The sequence below is a fragment of the Protopterus annectens genome, chromosome 9.part0, assembly GCF_019279795.1.
Source record: "Protopterus annectens isolate FY-2018-M chromosome 9.part0, PAN1.0, whole genome shotgun sequence".
NCBI classification, from domain to species: domain Eukaryota; kingdom Metazoa; phylum Chordata; order Ceratodontiformes; family Protopteridae; genus Protopterus; species Protopterus annectens.
In genome coordinates, this window is record NC_056743.1 from 511,471,507 (window position 1) to 511,491,427 (window position 19,921).

Below are 19,921 nucleotides of genomic sequence, written 5' to 3' on the forward strand. Positions count from 1 at the left end.
GAAGCAGACCAGAAAGTTAAAGCTTCACGAGTGAAACTTCACAACGACATTCAAAAGACTGAATGTGTGGAAAGCCGAGTGTCCAAGCTGAGTGGAACAGGAAATCTGGCCATGTCTGCACAGTAGTGTGATCCTGGAGGTGGTATATTTAAGTTGTGGGAGGTTTGGGGAAACAGCCCCCATGAAGGGAGGGGATGCAACCCCCCACAAAAACTTAACTTTAAATAATTAATGATTTTTTTTTTGTGAAATGTAAGTTTATATGATGAATATTCATGTCGGTGCTATAGCTATCGTCATGAATATTTAGTGGAATATTTTTTCTTTGTGGGTATTGGTTGCTGGGCAGGCTTTAGGTGAGGGGGGATAAGTTGTTTCGGTTTTGATAGGGTAGTGTGCTGTTGCTATAGTGGTAGTTATGAGTTTCATAGTTATGTTTACTGTAAGTCGTGCACTTTATTTTTAGTTTTGTTAGGTATGTAGTGCGAGCATGTAATGTTGCAGGATAATGTTTGAAGGACTTGTCTTCGCTGTGTCTTTATTGTAGTGTATTGTAGGTTGGTCAGTATGAGTTGGGTTTGTGAATTTTCAGGATTTTCACATTTCGGTTTTGTGGTCTCTGATTTTTGAATTTCAGTTTTGTGGTATTTTAGGGTTTGTGAAGTAGACCCATTATATTATATTATACTATACTATATTATATTATATTATATTTTATTATATTACATCACTGTCACTATTAAGTATAATGAACTTTCACTTCCTCTGTAAACCTGGACTCCTGTGCTCTCTCTCTCTTTTCAACAAGACTGAATGAATTTGCCTGTGCACATATGTATTTGTGCCATACAGCCTAGGATTTGGCGAAAAGATCTGTGGACCAGTTCATTCACCTGATTAAGAAAAATAAATTAAATAAAAATAATTGGAAAATGTGTCTCACTTGAGACTATTCATTTTACTTTTTAAGGCCCCTTTCCATCTTTTGTATTTGAACATATAATTTAAATTATCTGTGTGTATATGTGTGCCCTTCTTCCTCTTTTTCTGTCATATGGTTGGCAACAATAAGAAGGGCCGGCCTCAACACTTTCTGTTGTGGCTCTGTTCTTTGAGGCTTACTTTAATAGAATTTACACTACTGCTTTGTATCTTTATAGCTGCTAGTTGTATGTTCATTTTAAGACCACAGCTGAGTTCCTGATAGAGTCTATTTCTCTACTTAAAGCAACCGTTTCAAGCTTAATAAAAAATAAAATCAAAACGGTACCACTAATTCATTCTGCCTGCTGTCTCTTAAAGATGACTCTGCATTTTTATGCAGTGCCACTCAAAATGACAGCAGTTAAAGAAAAAGACTAATGCAATTCAATCATTTGTTTATTTATTTCTGATAGTTGCATTATCCTTTTCAGAGTCATAGGGCACCATTGCTTATTCCAGCAAGCAACGGGAGCAAAGTAGATGAAGAATCGTGCACAGGATGCCAGTCTATCACCGGTCACAGACACACACACACGCACACACGCACACACACACGCACGCACGCACACACACACTCCCTATGGGTAATGTAGTCAGCTGATGTCAATATATTGCAAAACTGGAAAAGAGCAAAGAAGAAGTGCTTATGGGTATAAAGAGAAAATAATATTTGTGGTTACAAAACAAAGGAACCAAAGCAAACATACTGGAGTGTTAAGCACATCAAGCAAACATCTGCATTACAATAAAGGGGCTGAATTTGTAAATGGTGAGCTACAGCCTACAGACTCACAACTTAGGAGAAGATACCACATTTCTGAGGTATTGTACCCAACAGATGAATTCTGATAAGGGAACAGAAGGAAGCAATGTGGTTAGGCTCTATTTAACATTCTTTGCTTGTTACTGGCGCCTCCTTCTACACATCCCACTGGCCTTGTTCGCCATTCCATTCTATTGCGTGCTTCTACATCCAGTGACATGGAAACCTCATGGGGGTTATCTTGGTAACAACCTGTCAATATTGTCTGCCTCGCTACTCTTTGTTCAGAAGTCAAGTTTACTTGCTTAAAGTGCATGATTTAAGCAAAACTGTATATTCAAAATATGACTTGTAAGATTTACAAAGGGTTTATTTGGAGCAACAGAAAGTCAGTGCTTGTTGAATAAAGTCCCTCACCTATCAATCTACACTGTGGAGGACTTTATTGCTGTGACACAGTTGACTGGCATGTTCATTTGTGAACCGATTATTTGTCAACTAGGTAGAAAGGGTGTAGAACACTGATCTGGTTACGAATTGGCTCACTTTTGTAGAGCTCTTCTCTCTTGCTATCTTTTATTCTGTTTGACTGTCTCTGGCTGGAATTAAGGAATAGAGTCTGCAAATAAGCTATTTGCAACAAGAAGGCAGACTTAATATTCTAATACCTTTCTTTGTTAGTTTACTCGTATATTTGTATCTAAGGAAAATAAAGCCCTTCCCAAAAACTTGTTTAAAATTTGAAAAGGGAAGGAGAAATCAAGGATTATCTCTAGCTTAAATTTTAGTAAGGCTTTATATACTGCTTCAGCAGGAGACTTAACATGTTATGCAGCCTAGAGAAGGTTCCCACAGTAGCAATATAAGAAAAAAAATGACTGACATTTGCTAACAGAATGCCCTAGCGGCCAGTTCTTGGACAGTCTATTTCATTTATTCATTTGTATATGTTAAGTGAGGTAGAATACTAACATGCATGGCCTTGTTTCAGTGGGATCCTATTAGAACGACAAAATGGCAAAACAGCGAACGTGCTTAGATCAACCCAAATTGATCGAAGCTGCAGAACCTCGAATGGCCACACCAGTGATTTTTTTCCCAGGGGAAAAAAAAACGCTCGGCCATTGTTGGGGATTTGCCATTTCCTCCACTGTAGTGGGATCTCAGAGTTAGCATACTTAAGTAGGGGGGTGTGGGGGGCAAAGTCCCCAGTTTATTTTGTGTTTAGATTTGATTTTTTTTTTTTTGTGCTGGCCTAGTGGATTTTCTCCCAGGGAAAAAAATTGCTGTTGTGGCCGTTCGAGGTTTAGCAAGTTCGATCATTTTGGGTCAATCTAAGTGTGTTCACTGTTTTGCAGTTTCGTCTTTCTAATATAGACCCTTTTCAGACAGAGTGTGGAAGCATCACATGGCTAAATGAAAATTTAACATCTTTGTGCACAAAACTGCAGAGCGAGGAGACCAAATCTTTTGGCAACTGGCACAATGATTATTGCAGTATTTAAAATGTTAGAATGTGACAAGAATTATGTACTTATTGCACAAAACTGAGGACTAGCATACAATATGCAAAGATGTTACGGTAAAACAAAAAGCTGGAGAGAATCCTTGCATAATCATATTTGATACCTTAAGATATCCAGCTGGTATGACAAAGCTATATGAAATATTATTAAAGGCATGCTATGTTCACAGAGAATGGAATTATGAGTGTAAAGAAAGGTGTAGTTATATTACTGTACCATTCATTACGAACCTCTCATCTTGTATGATGTAACCATTTCTGGAAGCTATAGTGCACACAGAGGAACTGAGTTACGAGAGGAGAGGTTAACTGCATCTCACATTTATCAAAAGCCTTTGAAGAGGCATGCCGTATTCTTTTTCTAAAAACATCAGCAGATAGAAATGTGGAGAGCATCACATAGCTATGGCAATACCGAAAAACCATCAATTAATACAATTAAGGTAGAAAAGGAGCAATCTGCAAAACCAAACAACAATTTGTAACAGAGTTTTTGGACATGAACCTGGACAGGATAGGAAATCTGAAAAGAAAAGCAACTGTCATCAAAAAGGTGATAGATGCATTGTAAATCCTCATATTAGAACTGATTGAGCAAATACACTGAAAACTTTTACAGTGCAAGGGAAGGAAAACGATCATTACTTGAACCCGGCTGTAGGAAACTGAGTACTGTCTGTTGTATTACAGTACAAAGCAAAAAGTGACAGAGGAGGTTAAGTCAAGCTAACTTTACTTCCTAACATATTTTGCTGTCATATACCTCTTTGTTTCTCTAACAGCTTTCACAGAAAAAAACAATTTCACTACACTGCCCAAACAAAATTATCCTAATAAAGTGCCAAATATGTCAGTGACTAACTGGAGTAGGATTTGCAAAGATCAGCACAATGTTTTGTGCTAATGAAGGCACAAAACCCTGACAGCAAATGTGCCTCACATGCAGTCTATGAACTGGACATTGACACCTGTGCCCACCTTGGGAAATTCTTCCCATTCTGGAAAATGTCCATTCACAGAGCCATGCAGGAAAATGCAATTCACAAAGCAGAGCGTATAAAACTGGCCATGATAGAAGCAAGAAACAAAGCTGGTATTAGTACGTCATACAGTATGTAACTCTGCATAGCACCCATGTTTGCAACACAGGTCTCCTACTGGTAGAAGACATCCACTCTGTAATATTCATATTATTCAGAAATTTACAATGTCAATACCATGGAATGTCTCTGTTGTCTAGCATTCTCCTAATAATGTTAATAACAACAATAATGATGGTAATAATAATAATAACTATTTGTTAACCTGCAGTCTCACTGGACACACTGCCCCTTTTCAAGTGTGACCTAGAAGCAATGTCTGCATAAGTGACCTGCTTAGGGTCACACAGTAGTAGCAAAATAAGGCTAAGGGAATCAAAACCTGTACTATGGGAACTATAGCTCACACGCTTGACCCTCTGCACCAGCTGCCAGATACTGCTATTCTAACACATGGAGCTAATCAGTAAAAACAAAATGAAAACTCCAGCAAAGCTAGAACTTTTACAGAGTGACCTCCCAAACCCCTTTCACATGGGATATATGCAAATGATCCTTATGAACATCAGGTGTTTCAGCTAAATGGCGATTCTGAATGCCCATGACTTGTTTCGTCATTTTAATGGACAATTTCAGGCCAATAAAGCCATGTGTTTCTAATGCTTAGTCAAACACTCTGCTTATGCTGTGCTGATGAGGTCATAACAAGGCCGAAATATGTATATCCACAGCTAGTGGGGTTTGGCTTTATTAACAACACTACCTGCAGCCTAGTGCCTCTGCCCCATTATGCCAGAGTAAATTTCAAGGAACATGCTAGTGTCTTTTGGTCCTATCTATCTAGTCCTTAGAAACGTGTCCCACTAAATCATAAAAACTGAAATATGCCAAAGCCCTAGCCCACCTCTGGCTGATGGTTCAACAACAATATAATATAATCATTTTTTGGTATGCCAATTGCTGATGTCATTTGGCAGATGATCATAGCAGTAACAGAAAGGGTGTGTTGGTGACTTACTCATTTAGCTGACTGAAGGAGTATTTGGAGGCGGAGCTGGGAGGGATACTGACTGAATGGTGATGGAAGAGCAGCAAACATGGGAGATTCACCAGTCTCTGTTCCTATGGCATTCATTAGGGTAATGGCCTATGTGACTACCCTGGCCAGTGGAATAGCCTGCACCAAGGTAAGGCCCAATATTTTGCTGCTAACAACAATGTCTAGGCTTGTTTCCTTCACTTGCTTTACTGTAAACAAGCAAAAGCCCTGCAACAGCTGTATAAGACTCAATTACAATGACCTCTCTCAGCAAAACACCTAAATGTGGACAAAGACATTTACAAGCAAAAGTTCCAAGGCCATAAAAAAGGCCTAACCAGTAAGTCCCTGTCCAAACAACCTGTACAAAGCCACCTGTAAATCTCCTTTTTCCACCTCTCTGAAAAACAGTGTTTTTACACACTGGATCAGAAGTATAGCCTTTCAGTATACCACTGTGAAAGCAGCTCATAATAAATAGCAAGAGTCAGATCCAGCACTAGGAAACAAAGCAGTCACGTAGGGCCCACTGGCTTGGAGAATGCCCCCTGTGGGTTGGGAGTGGGGCTGATGGTCAGGAGATTTATTTTTTTATTCAAATAAAAATACTTTTTTAAGAGCAATTTTCTTTAAGAAGAACACCCTTTGCATCAGGTTACACAGACGTGACAGGTGTCTGCGACCTGTTTTCATCTTCTGCATCTGTGTGACCTGTTGTTTATGTCTTCATCCTCCGCACACATGGAATTTGAATGTCAGAAGATGTTTGAAATGCAGACCATGAATGGACAAGTGAGACAGGTGTGTGTGTGTGAGTTTGTTTAAGTGGTAGGTAGGTAGGTGCGTGTGTCTGTGTGTAAGAATTAGGTAGAGGTGGGTGGGTGGGGTTGTGTGTGTGTGTGTGTGTGTGTGTGTGGGGGGGGGGGTATCACCTGAAGTTTATAACTACCTATACCTAGCCAATCCTATAATTCCATTTATTTACGACTTCCTAAATTTCACAAAAATGTAACTGTACCACCTATGAGACCCATAGTTTTTGGCAAAAGATGGTCACAGTGGCAATTTCTAAATACATAGATAGACATTTAGTTCCAATGCTAAATTATTGTAAGAGTTTTATTAAAGATACATGTGAATTTTTACAAAGTCTTAATGAGTGGTCTAGGATTAATATATATGAAGATATTTTATTAGTGACAATGGATATAAAATCACTGTTCACCATTACCACAAATGAGTATGGAGTCGAATCAGTGAGGGCCTTTCTGAACTCCAATAGTAATCTTTGTACATCTAAGGTTGAACTACTGTGTTCTATGCTAGATTGTGTTATGTATAATAATGTATTCATGTTTGGTAATGTTTATTACCATCAAAGACTGGGGGTAGCAATGGGCATACCAGTCGCAAGTACGTATGCTAATTTGGTATTAGCTGAATGCGAACAGATGCATATCTATGCAGAACACAATGGGATCTTTAGAAATGATAAATTGATGTTTTTTAAAAGGTTTGCGGATGACATATTCCTTTTGTGGAAAGGTACGCAGAGTAAACTGAATGATTTTCTTAAATATCTCCATTCCACTACTGAGTTTTTACTGTCTGATGTTAAATCATCAGAAACTAGTATTAATTTTCTTGATATTGTAGTTTCAAACAGGATGTTATTTTTGATTCGGCGATACATAGGAAAGAAGTGCAAGCAGTGAAGTATGTACATTCATCTAGTACGCACCCTCAACATATTTTTAGAGGGGTTATGAAAAGGCAATTTATGAGAGCAAGCAGGTTAAGTACGAAGGATGGACTGTTTGTAAAAGAGATGGAAGGAATGGCCTCAGATTTTAGGGATACAGGGTATAACAGTACCCTTATTGAAGAAATTAAAATTATGGTAAATCTGTTCAGGAAAGATGTAGCTAAACCATATTTGTCTGGAAAAGTGGTAACATGCATAATCAAGCAAATAATGTGGTTAAGAATAAGGGTAAGGTGAACTATATGATGACGTTTTGAAGTTTTAGTGTTGTCACCTCACAGTAAGATGTTGTCCTGTTCGATTCTTAGATAAAGCGTCTTCTGTGTGGAGACATGCGTGAATGGGCGTACCTTCGTTGAAGGTTGTGCATCAGAGCTGGCAACTCGGCATGTAAAAATCTACTGCCAATCATTAGCAGACCGGAGTTCTGCTGTGGCGACCCCTAACCGGGAAAAGCCAAAAGACACAACAATAGACATACAAAAGCAATACAACGTATTATTAGAAAGAACTGGGCTATTTTGATGTCTAATCAATAGTTAGCTAAGTAGTCGGTGTGAAACCATGGTTTTTATATAAAAAAGAAAACATTTGAAGCAGTACCTGTGTTATAAGGACTTGACTAAAGGGACTTCAGGCAGTAAGTCTAGAAGAAAATCAGGTACCATCCCTTGTTATAACTGTACACATTGTAAGGATATAAATGTAGACTTATTCACTGTCCATCCCATTAGCTGTGAGAGATTTGAGTTTAGGGCATCAGACACTTGTAACACAGAAAATGTGATTTATTTTGCTAATTACGTTCAACACCAATGTTTCTACATCTGAAAGACTAGTAAAAAAATTAAAGGAAAGGATAAATGCCCATATGTCTGATATTCATAGAGTTATTCTTACTAATGCTTTAGCCAAGCATGTGTCTATTTATGGATCTCATCATAATTTTAAGTTTTAGAATTTTACAAGTTATTAAACCCAATGGGAATGGGGGTGATATAGTTAATAGAGCAGAGATGGCCAAATACAAATGGAGCAATTATTTAAGGGCAGACTATCTACCGGGGCTAAATACTAGCAATAGTCTTAAACCATTTATTTATTTGACATTTGTTAACCAGCTTGGTCCATTTTCAGTGGAGACCCAAGGAGAAATGCTCCATACAAGAATAGTTTACAGTATAACTCGGATCTAACTAACTCCCCACCTGATCCACAGCCAACTTTCCAACCACAACCCATCTCTACCTCTTACATCCAAAAACTTATCCACAAACTTAAGCCTTATACCCCCTCTGCCGATGAGTTACCATCTGAATACCTTCAACAAGCAGCTAAAGTAGTTGCCTATCCCATAGCCATCCTGATAAATCGTACCATAACCGAAGGAATCATTCCAGATCTCTGGAAAATCTCTCACATTATCCCCTTACATAAAGGAGGTAACTCTAATGACTATTCTAACTACAGGCCTATAACTCTCCTCTCACCATTAGCAAAGATTATGGAGAAATGCATCCACCATCAGCTAATGGACTACTTAACTCAACATAACATTCTAGCAAACTGCCAGCATGGTTTCGGGCCTTTTTATAGTACCACCTCAGCTCTCCTATCCTTCACCAACTCCATTAACAACAACCGTAATAACAACACCCTCTCATCAGCACTCTTTATCGACCTGTCAAAAGCCTTTGACATGGTTAACCACCCCCTACTCATAAATATTCTGTCATCCCTCTCTCTAGATGCCAAAGCAATTCTCTGGTTCAAGTCCTACCTTAGTAACAGACAACAGGCAGTTCTTTGGGAGAATCAACTATCATCCCACCTCCCAAGTCCCTCAGGGCTCTATTCTGGGTCCTCTTCTTTTCTCTTTATTCATCAATGACGTTCATGTAGCTATCCCTCAAGCCACCTGTATACAATATGCTGACGATTCTACGATCATATTCTCTGCCAACTCTATATCTGAACTTCAGTCTTTAACCCAGACAGTTTTCAACACAGTAGAGTCATGGTTCTTGAAACCATGCCTTCTTTTGAACACCAAAAAGACCAAGCTACTACTGTTTACACCAAACAGTAAGTCCTCCCCACAGATTTCTCCATCCAATCCAATAATGGCACCCAGCAGATCCTGCCTCTTAAACCTGGTCGATTTCTTTGAAACAGTCACCAAGGCCATTGACGAGGGGAAGGTGGTCCACACAGCCTACCTGGACCTCGCAAAAGCCTTCGATACAATACCCCACTCCGGCATTATAGATAAGCTCACCAGCTTAAATATAAACCCCTATGTCACTAGATGGGTTGCAAACTGGCTCAAGGACAGAACCCACATGGTTAGAATTGCTGGAGCCATGTCAGACTCCAAACCAGTTACAAGTGGTGTCCCACAAGGCTCAGTCCTGGGACCTCTCTTGTTCGGTATATATTTCTCGGAGGTACAGGCCAACACGGAAGGACTGTGGCTGACCAAGTTCGCAGATGACTGCAAACTGGGCACCATAATTGACTCTCCAGCCGACACAAGCATCCTACAAAAGGGCCTCATAGAAACAGACAACTGGTGCTAGAGCCATGGCCTCAAGCTAAATGCCAAAAAGTGTACAGTCATCCCCTTTGGAAAAAACAAAGTGTCCACAAATTACCACATAGATGGTAATCCATTAAGTACGGAAGAAGTAATTGGGGACCCAAGTTGATAGCAATCTCTCATTCGACAACCACGTGGCCAAAGTGGTTAGAAAAACATTTTATATAGCCCACCTAATCATGAAGGGATTCACATCTAGATCAGGGGAGGTCATCGTGCCTCTTTACTCATCCCTCATCAGGCCCATAATTGAGTACAATGCCCCTTTTGGGATGTACCTTACCAGACACCTGCAGCAACTGGAAAGACCCCAAAAGTACCTCACCAAGAGGATCAAAGGGCTCAAGCAGATGCCATATGCTGCCTGGTTAAAGAAACTCCAGCTCTACTCAGTGGTATACCACCTGCTTAGAGGCGATCTGTGCCTGATGTATAAAGCCATGTCCAACCCGGAATTAATGGACATGCTGCACCTCAGAAAATCCAAATCCCATCAAGCTATGCGCTCGAGAGACTTGAACCTCAGCACTGAAATAAATAGGACATGCTGGAGGGACAGATTCATAACCCAGAGGCTCCCTTCACTCTGGAATAAAATCCCAGTCCAGGTTAGGCAGAGTTCCTCATTGACTCTCTTCAAGAGGAATCTTGATGAGTGGATGGGAGATCGTAGATTTACTCCAGGTATCACTTCTGTGTCACTGTTAGACAGAGGCACAGTATACTAACCTCAAAAAAGGGCATAGCAAAATTCATTTAAAATGGGTGGCGAAAGCCAAACACACTCTGGCTAGGCTTGTAAATGCCCTAGGGCAGGTAGCCTAGTATGAACCTATGAACCTTATATCCCCCGACTCTACCACCAAACTATTAGGAATCACAACTGATAATAACCTCACCTTTGAAAATCACATTAATAACACCAATAAATCTGTAAATAAAAAACGTGGCTCCCTATATAGGATAGAACCCTTCCTAACTCCAACAGCCAGAACTACTATTGCCCACTCCTGTCTAATTTCAACTCTTCTTTATGCTGCACCCATTTACACAAATCTAAAAAAAATAATCTTACTAAACTAACTCCTACAATAGTATTGCTAGATTTGCCACTGGAAACCCATATAGAACTCACCACTGTCTTAACCTTCATCAGCTAGACTGGCTCGAACTAAAAAACATTCTGATACTTTCCCAACTTACCATTGTTCATAGGATTTTCTACCAACCCAACAACACACAAATACTGAACAACCTTATAGCACCCTATAGAAGTCTTAATTCCTTACGCACTTCCAACAAACTTCTAACTAGCACCACCAAGTCTAATAACGTGGCTGGGGTCTCCTTGTTCTCCAATATCACTGGAAAACAATGGAACCCTTTTGCCATCTGACCTAACCTCACTACCCTCCCTGCCACTCTTTAAACAAAGTCTCAAGGAACACCTTAAAACTCACTGGCTATGCCCTTGCTGTTACCCAGACTAACCTTCTGGATTTTTCTGCTGCTATCTCTAGACTTCCTACTTTCTTCCACTCTTTGTTGCCTTCCCCTCTGAAGTTGTAGCACCTATATGCACTCTGAACTACGTAGATTTTGTATGTATCCTTGAAAGTAGTCTTCTTGTCTATCTTTATACTTCCTCCTTTTTCTACTACTACTGCTTACCCCCTTGGAAGTAGTAACTGACTGGGGTAAAGCAGAATAACCGAGGATATGAATGTATCTTAACAATGTATTGGTAATTCCCTTAGATATTCATATTGTAAAAATGATTTGTAGGTGTATTATGTTTTAATGTAATTCGTTTCATACTTTTACCCATTATTCAAATTGTAATACTTTTTCTTGTACATTGTAAAACGTCTTTGTTGTTTATCTGTGGAGCTTTTCTCCCCGGGCCTCTACTGAAAATGGATATATATCCAGCTGGACCAGCCCGGTCAACAAATGTAAAATAAAAAATAAATAAATAAAATAAAAATATTTGTCAGATTTCTTACAATAAAACTTGTTTTACAGGAAGTTAAAGAGACAAAAAAGCATGCATGCACAAGGAAATATACATAATGTTTATACAGAGAGATAATATATATACATATTTACATAAAGAATCTAGCCAGCAGAATAGTAGATTGAGTATAGCAAGTATACACATAATAGGGTACTAGTAGAAAGGGGAGGGATTAATTAGAAGTATATTTGGGGAGTTTAGGTTGAGTCTTGACAAGGGCAAGTTTTGGACTTCAGTAGAAGTAGTTTGATTTCTTTTTTAAAGTGTGGAGGGTGGGAGATGGAGCGTATGTTTTGGGGAAGTTTGTTCCAAGCATGGGCGACAGACTATTTATAGAGAAATTTGCCTACTGTTTTCTTGGGTTGGTAGGTGTCTAGTAGTTGCTGATTAGAGGTACAGAGGGTCTGAGGTGGAGAATAGATGGAGATAAAGAAAGAGAGAGCTGCACAAGAGGAAGGTTTATAAAGAATGAAGTGTAACATTTGAAATTGTGATAGAAATAGTTCTGAAAGATAAGCAAGATAATTTAATCAGATGCTTTATTATTATTTTAGTACTATTGTTATATATGTATGTATGCAATTTTAGGATGGGGCACTTTAAATTCCTTTAAGCTACTAAATGATGCTAATTGTGGATGTGAAATGATTGGCTGTGTTTTGCATATAATGTGAACATTTGCTACATTTTTATGAAGTTTTACACTGAAGAAGAGTTATACTCTAAAGTTCTGTGTTTTAATAAATGACGTCTGTATTTTTTGAACAGTGGACTTCTGGTTTTTTGCTTTGTGTGTGTCTAAGAGGGAGGGAGATAGGTAGGGTGTGTGTGTGTAAGAGGTAGGATGGTGCATATCTCTCAACTGTCTCGGATTTTCAGGGACATCCCTGATTTTGACTGAAATTTTAGCTCTGCCCCTCCTAATCACACCTAAAAGTGGTGACTTTTAGAGAAAATGTGATTAATTACACTTAAGAAAATAATGACAATAATTAAAGCTACAAACTTCTTTTATATCAGAAAATGTATACTCACTAATCTTCTGTTATTTTGTCAGTGTCTCAAGTTAATAATATTAATATATGAAATGTGTCCCTGATTATTTCTGAATTTGTTCCTGTCCTGATTCTGTTGGGAGGGTGTGTGTGTGTGTGTGTGTGTGTGTGTGTGTGTGTGTGTGTGTGTGTGTATGTGTACATGTGTGTGTGTGTGTGTGTGTGTGTGTGTGTGTGTGTGTGAGTGTGTGTGTAAAAGAGGGGGGAGGTGTCTATCAACTGTCCAGATTTTTGCCTAATATTTTTAGTCTGTTCCTCATAAAAGTTATGGTTTTCTGGATCTATTGTGGCAAATCAATGAGGACAGAATTAACTAAATAATGATATTCAAGTTTCAGACTTCATGTCCTTTAGAAAAATGCATACTAACACAAATCATGTTATTATAGCAATATTTATAATCTGTCCCTATTTATTTTAGGCTTTGTCCAGATTTCTTGCACTTAGAGGTTGAGGTGTTTGTGTGTGAGAGTGAAATGCCCTAGTAAGGGATAGCAGGTGGTTAGTAACTTGTTTAGGCTCAAACCCTGTATCTTAGTTACAGGAAACAACAGCCTGAAACCTCTACCCAAACTACCAAACTGCAGTTCTCAGGGAACTGAGTTTCATGTTCATTTTTCAAAGAACTGAGTTTTAGGTGCATTTTCAAGGAATTGTGAGCTTCAAGGGAAGAGAGGTTTACTGCTGCTCATGCAAAGTCTGTTTACAATGTGCAACGGTTTTGTTGAGGAGATGGTATCACTATTCTAGCATACAGTTTAAAAGCAGTGTGTTAGTTGTACAACACGTAGCATGCTTGCTTTTGATGCAGAAGGCTGTGGGTTCTACTCCCATATCATGTAGATGGATTCCTGATACCGTGTTGTATTTTAAGGGTGGGGTGGGGTGCTGCAGTCCTGAGTATGTCCTCCTTTGGTTGAGATGCTTAGTAACTATAAACCTGTTTTCACTTTGCCATCCATTCCCTATTGCAATATTACCACTTTAACATTTTTAGTGTAACACATGCAATTTATTCTTCAAGGACAGCAGGCATAGAATTTGTAGATGAAACACTGAAATTTAAAATTATTTGCTAGCAGCAACCTCTTCATTAGTTACAGATTTCTTTAATGTGGAATTAGTTAATGACTTTTACTTCAGCAGAGATTGTGCATATTGACTGATATTGGCAGATTGTAATAACAGAAGTTTCAGTGGGCTTTTATGGTTGAAATGTTCGGAATTGGGCAGTTTTGTTATTATTGGTTCATATGTTTTGTTTCATTGCTTACTGGAAAAATGTTCAAAACTATACATTTCAAACCTGCTTTAACAAGTGGTGCTCTATTATACAAGGGATATAATTTAATACAACCAGGAAGGAAAATCAAAGAACTCTTGCATGTTTGCATGGTCCTAAAAATGTGTGCAAGGGACTTATGATTTGAAAACAGCCCAGAGATAAACAATCTGCCACTGGCCAGATGCATTTTCTTAGAATGTGGGTTTCAATGCTGTTTCAGCGGAAATGAGTTTTAAGGGCAGAGACGTTTTAATGCTAAGTCTGTTTTCATTGTGAGACTGTATTGTTTTGTTTAGCAAATATCTGTCAGTGTTTGTGCTATAAAATTTGAAATACAAGCTTTAAATTAAATCTAAATATCTGTAACCATTGTTGAAGTAAAGCAGAAAACAGTATGCACAATGAGAGTTTTGAACAGTGTTTATGGTAACTGGGGAGAAATAGCCAAGTAATGGGACACTGGAATGGCTGCGTGGGGGGGGGTTCTGTGTATGGAGGGTCTGGTCCATTACCCTGCCTAGGGCCCCATTTGACCTTGTTCTGGCAGGTCTCTATATCTGTACAGCAAAGTTTGGATTCTCAGCCATGCAGACCCCTCAGGGCCAGTGCAAACACTTTCACTAATCTACCTTCCCAGTCAGTACACAGGCATACTAAATGCTTTGTTGAGGTGTGCACACCAGCTGCTTTATGGGTCATTTTCATATTTTAACTGAACTATGCATTTTACTACACAATGGTAATAGCAGCCTTCCTACTCAGCTGGAGATCCTGAGCAACTCAGACATTCCTCTGGAAGACTGACAGCCCGCTACAGAAATACTGTGACCACAGAGAAACTCAAGCGGTATTACGTCATGTGATTTAGGAAATTATTGTGTTAAAGTACCGTGTCCAACACCATTACTAGATTAGATTAGACTACAGTTTACAAACATAGTCTGACAGTTGAAGACATAACTTGCATATTAAAGTTTGGGTCATTTAACATCTGTTAGTATACTGCTTGGGTTTGTGTTTTCCACCCTTTCCTTTTATCTACTATGCACTATAATATAATGTCACAAAATTAATAAACAAAAGACTGGTATCCCACAGAGTTGCTAAATCGGAAGACTGTGATGCAATGGAATGCAACAACATATCTGTGTGGTTAAAGGGACTCAGAAGTGATGTACACATCTTTTAAACACCCTCCCAGTGTTCATTTTATTGGCTGCCTACAATCATAATACAAATGTGTACCTGTTCTGTCCCAGTAATCATCTAACCTTGTTAAGTGTTTAATTAATCCAAACTTCTTATTCTATGCTTGCTGGTTCTTTTTTTTTTCTGAACTTAGCACTTTATGATTTTTTCTTTCCACTACAAGCAATTTAAAATAATCAGATGGAACACATTTTTCACATTTTTGTTACAGAGAAAATAACAATGAATGGGGAATGTTATACAGTTTGGGGGCACCCCAAAATCATTTTATTTACTTTTATTTTAGGAAATTGACTAGTGCATTTTGAAATACTTAAAACACAAAAAGAAAAAAAAATGAATGCCATTTAATTCTTTCATAATCATCCATCATTAATGAACTTAGGATGATAAAACACAAGAGAACATACTGCGAACAATTTCATAAGGATTTAGACAACCAGAAAACCTGGACAAGTTGTGTAAGAGAATAATGAATAAAAGTTCAATATTTTCATTCAGTAACTATGCTTTGACACAGTAAGTAACAGCAGCCTGGTACAATCACCATATAATACATTATATAGAATACAATTGAATATCCTGGAAGTTTTTTAGTGTTGTTCAGAGCTTTTCAACTTACCGGACTCTGAAGAATCATGGTTACCCGTTTTTTCTGCTCCATGATGTTGAAATCTTGACGTAGATTGGGAGCCATGTTCCGAAAGCGCAGGTACTCTGGGTCATGTTCAGACATTCGAATATACCGCTCCTGGTGTGGGGGAGGGGAAGACACCACTTCAGGAGAGGCTTCACTGCTCATGGTTGTTAAATTGCTCTCTGCTACTTTCTGAACTCTGCAGCTGTAACAGAAGTATCAACAGGAAACATTTACTACAGTCACCGCCCTCTGCATCTCTACTGCTTAAACTAGGTGTGCCTACAGCTGTTAAAAAAGCTTCAGCCAAGTTTCTTTTAAACACTGATATACCATTTTGACAGTTACTACATCCTTTGATAGTGTCTAGGACAGGTTCTATAAGGGGCCAGCCTTATTGACAGAAAATCTTACTATCAAAAAGCATGCACATATAAATAGCAATCTGAAATACAAAGTTATTGTAATTTCAATAAACAATAGTTTCAAAAACTTAGGACTAGGCAACAAAGCAACATATTTTCAGAGTAAGGATTCTAAAATATTCTTAATAATGCAAGTCACATAATATGAATGAAAATGATTCTTGCTATTTAAACTTCCTTGGACTGGTGAATTGAATAAAAGTGCTTCACTGCAATACAGGCCATGCCAAAAACTGTGTTTTTTTTTGGTTATCAGAAAATGCTGTTGGACAGGGAAGATAAAAGCACCTTTTGCAAGATATTGACTTTAGCATTATTTGTACTTGAGAGCGTTTGTTTCATAAGCCAGTATGCTTAATGTTGAAATACACAGCTACTGCTGCTTGTAATGTTATGCAAGCAAGCAGTAACTTACAATGATGGCTTTCACAGACTAACTTAAAAGTATGTATGTATGTTTTTGCATATGAGTGTGCATGCACATTTGAGTATGTGTGTGTGTGTGTGTGTGTGTGTGTGTGTGTGTGAATGAAGTGAACATGAGTGTGCAAGTGAGCATGTGTGTGTATGAGTGAGTGTCTTTGTGGTTATGCAGTTGTTAACTGCATTTCTAGCCTGAGTTATTCAGCAGAAAGACAATTTGCCTTCCACCTAAGGGCATATCAGTAGAGAAGGAATTTGCACTGACCCTTCCCCAAACAGAGCAGTAATTCCCTTCCCATTATCACAATTCTTGGTTGTTGTTCTGCCACATAAATAAAATAAAAAAGAATATTACATACAGCAAGACTGGCACAATACAAACAGTGCTCCATTGCAGCATTTTTGAGCTCAAAGAAAGCAACCATTTGGGTGTGGTAGCAGTTAGAACTAGATAGTGAAAAGTTATTCTTTATTTGCAAAACAAAGAAACCACCAGTTTCCTTTTTAAGAAGTCAGTCTGATTTATGTGCACAGTACAGCTGGGGGGGGGGGGGGTAGGAAAAGGAAAGGGTGGTGGGCTTATTATCACTGTCTATATGTGATCAACAGCATTTATGAATAAACCTACTACAGGCATCTGTTGACAATGGTCACTTGTACTGGATGCCAGTGAGATGCATCCCAGTGAAAAACCAGCACACAGCTTTACCCCTTCACCTCTAACAGCAGTTATTGCTGCATTTGCATTAAGGTTTGCAGAAATCTAGCTTTATACTTATGGAATCCCTGCATTACTACTTGTAGTATTGTGCGAGATAACAGACCATGGAATGTGGGTTTCAGTAATCTGACATTTTGTTGTATGGCATAGGAGATGCTACATGATACAGATCTTGCCTGCAGTGCCTAGTGTTGTTTAAGGCCATCTACTGACTACTGGGAAGAGAAAAGCACTAAAGTTTCCTACTGGGATATCAGCTAGCGTGTACAGATGGAACTGCTAAAATATGATAAGCCAGGCAGGGACGCTGAGCAATTGTAGTGGTTTTGCTAGCAAATGAACGTTAAAGTGGAACAGACCTGGCTGCTTTTTTAACTTACAAGATAACCTCATTTGTAACACAGCATTTAAGGGTGTCGAACAAGAGGTCACTCACATTCCGCTTGATATACAACTTTTATGTTCTGCGACTAAAATCTTCTTTTGAAAACAGAAACATTATATCAGGATGATGAATTAAACAAATGCAAACTGAAGCAGAAATTTTCTCAGAAAATTGTCCCTCCCCCAAATGGTTAAGACCTTAGGCTCTACATTCGTGAAAAAGGCTACTGAAGTTTGGTTGAAGTTTTGCAATAGGCATGTGGGTGATGACCAGAGCCATCTTTTTTCAGTGCAAAAAGACTTTGTACTTACAGAACAATGTTTTTTTGTTTTTGCCGCCAGGTTCTGCTGAAGCCACATCATGGACAAAAGCTGATCTACTACATGAAATCATTATTTATATTCATAAATAGGACTTGAACTTCTGCTTCTGGATTATTTCATTAAAGATAGACTTTCACAGCCGCTTGTGAAAGTCCTAATTTCTTCAAAGTCACTGCATTACTTTCCCTAAGGTAGCGTGACCTCAGAGTTTGTTACATTTTCTCCTCCTACAAAATGGACAGCCAAGGTGAAGCCCTTCAAAAAAGCAATTAGTATGATTTTTTTTATATTTCAATGCAGATAGGTAGGCTGAGATGAAGTAGTCTGAGACCAAGTGTACTTTATGCACCCTAAAATTGACAGCCATAATCATATATTCCACACAGTGACTTCTGCCCTTAGGTCATGTGATCAGCAGGACTTAATAGTTGGTAGGTTTCGGGTCTTCTTATGCCATGAATGCATTGAAAGTGGCCCAAAAATGCATTTATGGGCTAAAACTCTATCCAGAATAAAAAAATTTAAACAAATGAAAGTTATCACTTATACAAAATGAAGAAATATTAGGATTCATGGGGTAAAATATTAAGAAAGATTCAAATTTATGTTGTTACATTCACCAGTGTACATGTCAAGCTCAGAATAAGAATGTAATCATTTTTATTACTTCAACAACAAAAATATGTATGGACAATATCAGATACATTTGCAGATGTGTACACAGGGAATTAAAAATGTATTTGATGGCAGAAAAAAATGTGCATGAATAATGACATTTACTGCAGTTATGAGAGTACCGGAAGAGATGGTTGCATTACATGCTAGAGAGAACAGACTGAGAACCAATCAAGAAACAGTACATCAGATTAAAGGCAGGCCTGTAGTTTAGTGCTTACAAATACCTTGAATGCTAAAGTTTCAGCATAATATTTTTATGACACTGCCTGAATGAGAAATGCATGGATTTTCAGTATGAATACAGACCATGAAAGTGGGGCCTCACGATCCTTCTAGCTTTTTGGGGTTTAAGCAGGAGGTGTCTGAAAAGTTACCACAGGGATAACTGGCTTGTGGCGGCCAAGCGTTCATAGCAATGTCGCTTTTTGATACTTCGATGTCAGCTCTTCCTATCATTGTGAAGCAGAGTTCAGCAGGCGTTGGCTTGTTCACCCACTAATAGGGAATGTGAGCTGGGTTTAGATCGTCATGAGACAGGTTAGTTTTACCCTACTGATTATGTGTTGTTGCGATAGTAATCCTGCTCAGTACGAGAGGAACCGCAGGGTATTACACAAACAAAATGCACACTTCCAGTTTAGAATGGGGAAAAACACATTTCAGATTTGAATGTTAACTTTTGTCACATTCACTGGATGTTTTGAGCATGTTTTTTCACTTGTTGGTAATGCTAAAGGAGACTGAATGCTTACTGCCCAAAGACACTAAACCTATAAACCAAATGGTTACTTTATTTTTGGATGGAACTGGATTTTTATTTTCCCCCTGTACCTTCCTGATACCATATGGCAATACTATGTTTTTGTTTGTGAATGTAAATACTATATTATACTTTCTACTTGATCAAAGGGAGCAAATCTCAATTTTCATACATATAGATATAAAGTTGAAATTCACTGGATTATGCCTAACCTGCTATCTCCCACTTATTGATAGCCTGGATTGAAACTAAGGCAATGTCTATAAAAGCATGATATGCATAGCCATG

At 38.4% G+C, this 19,921-nt stretch overlaps 1 protein-coding gene across 2 annotated transcripts in view; it reads right to left on the bottom strand.

Moving 5' to 3' along the window:
• The window catches only part of ADD2 (adducin 2), a 906,318-nt gene that overhangs the window by 435,380 nt on the left and 451,017 nt on the right, over positions 1–19,921 (bottom strand). For both annotated transcript variants that reach the window (XM_044083076.1, XM_044083077.1), the window contains exon 2: positions 15,904–16,123. In XM_044083076.1, the coding sequence (XP_043939011.1) occupies positions 15,904–16,083 (180 nt within the window). In that variant the 5' untranslated portion in view covers positions 16,084–16,123. The remainder of the gene's footprint in view (positions 1–15,903; positions 16,124–19,921) is intronic.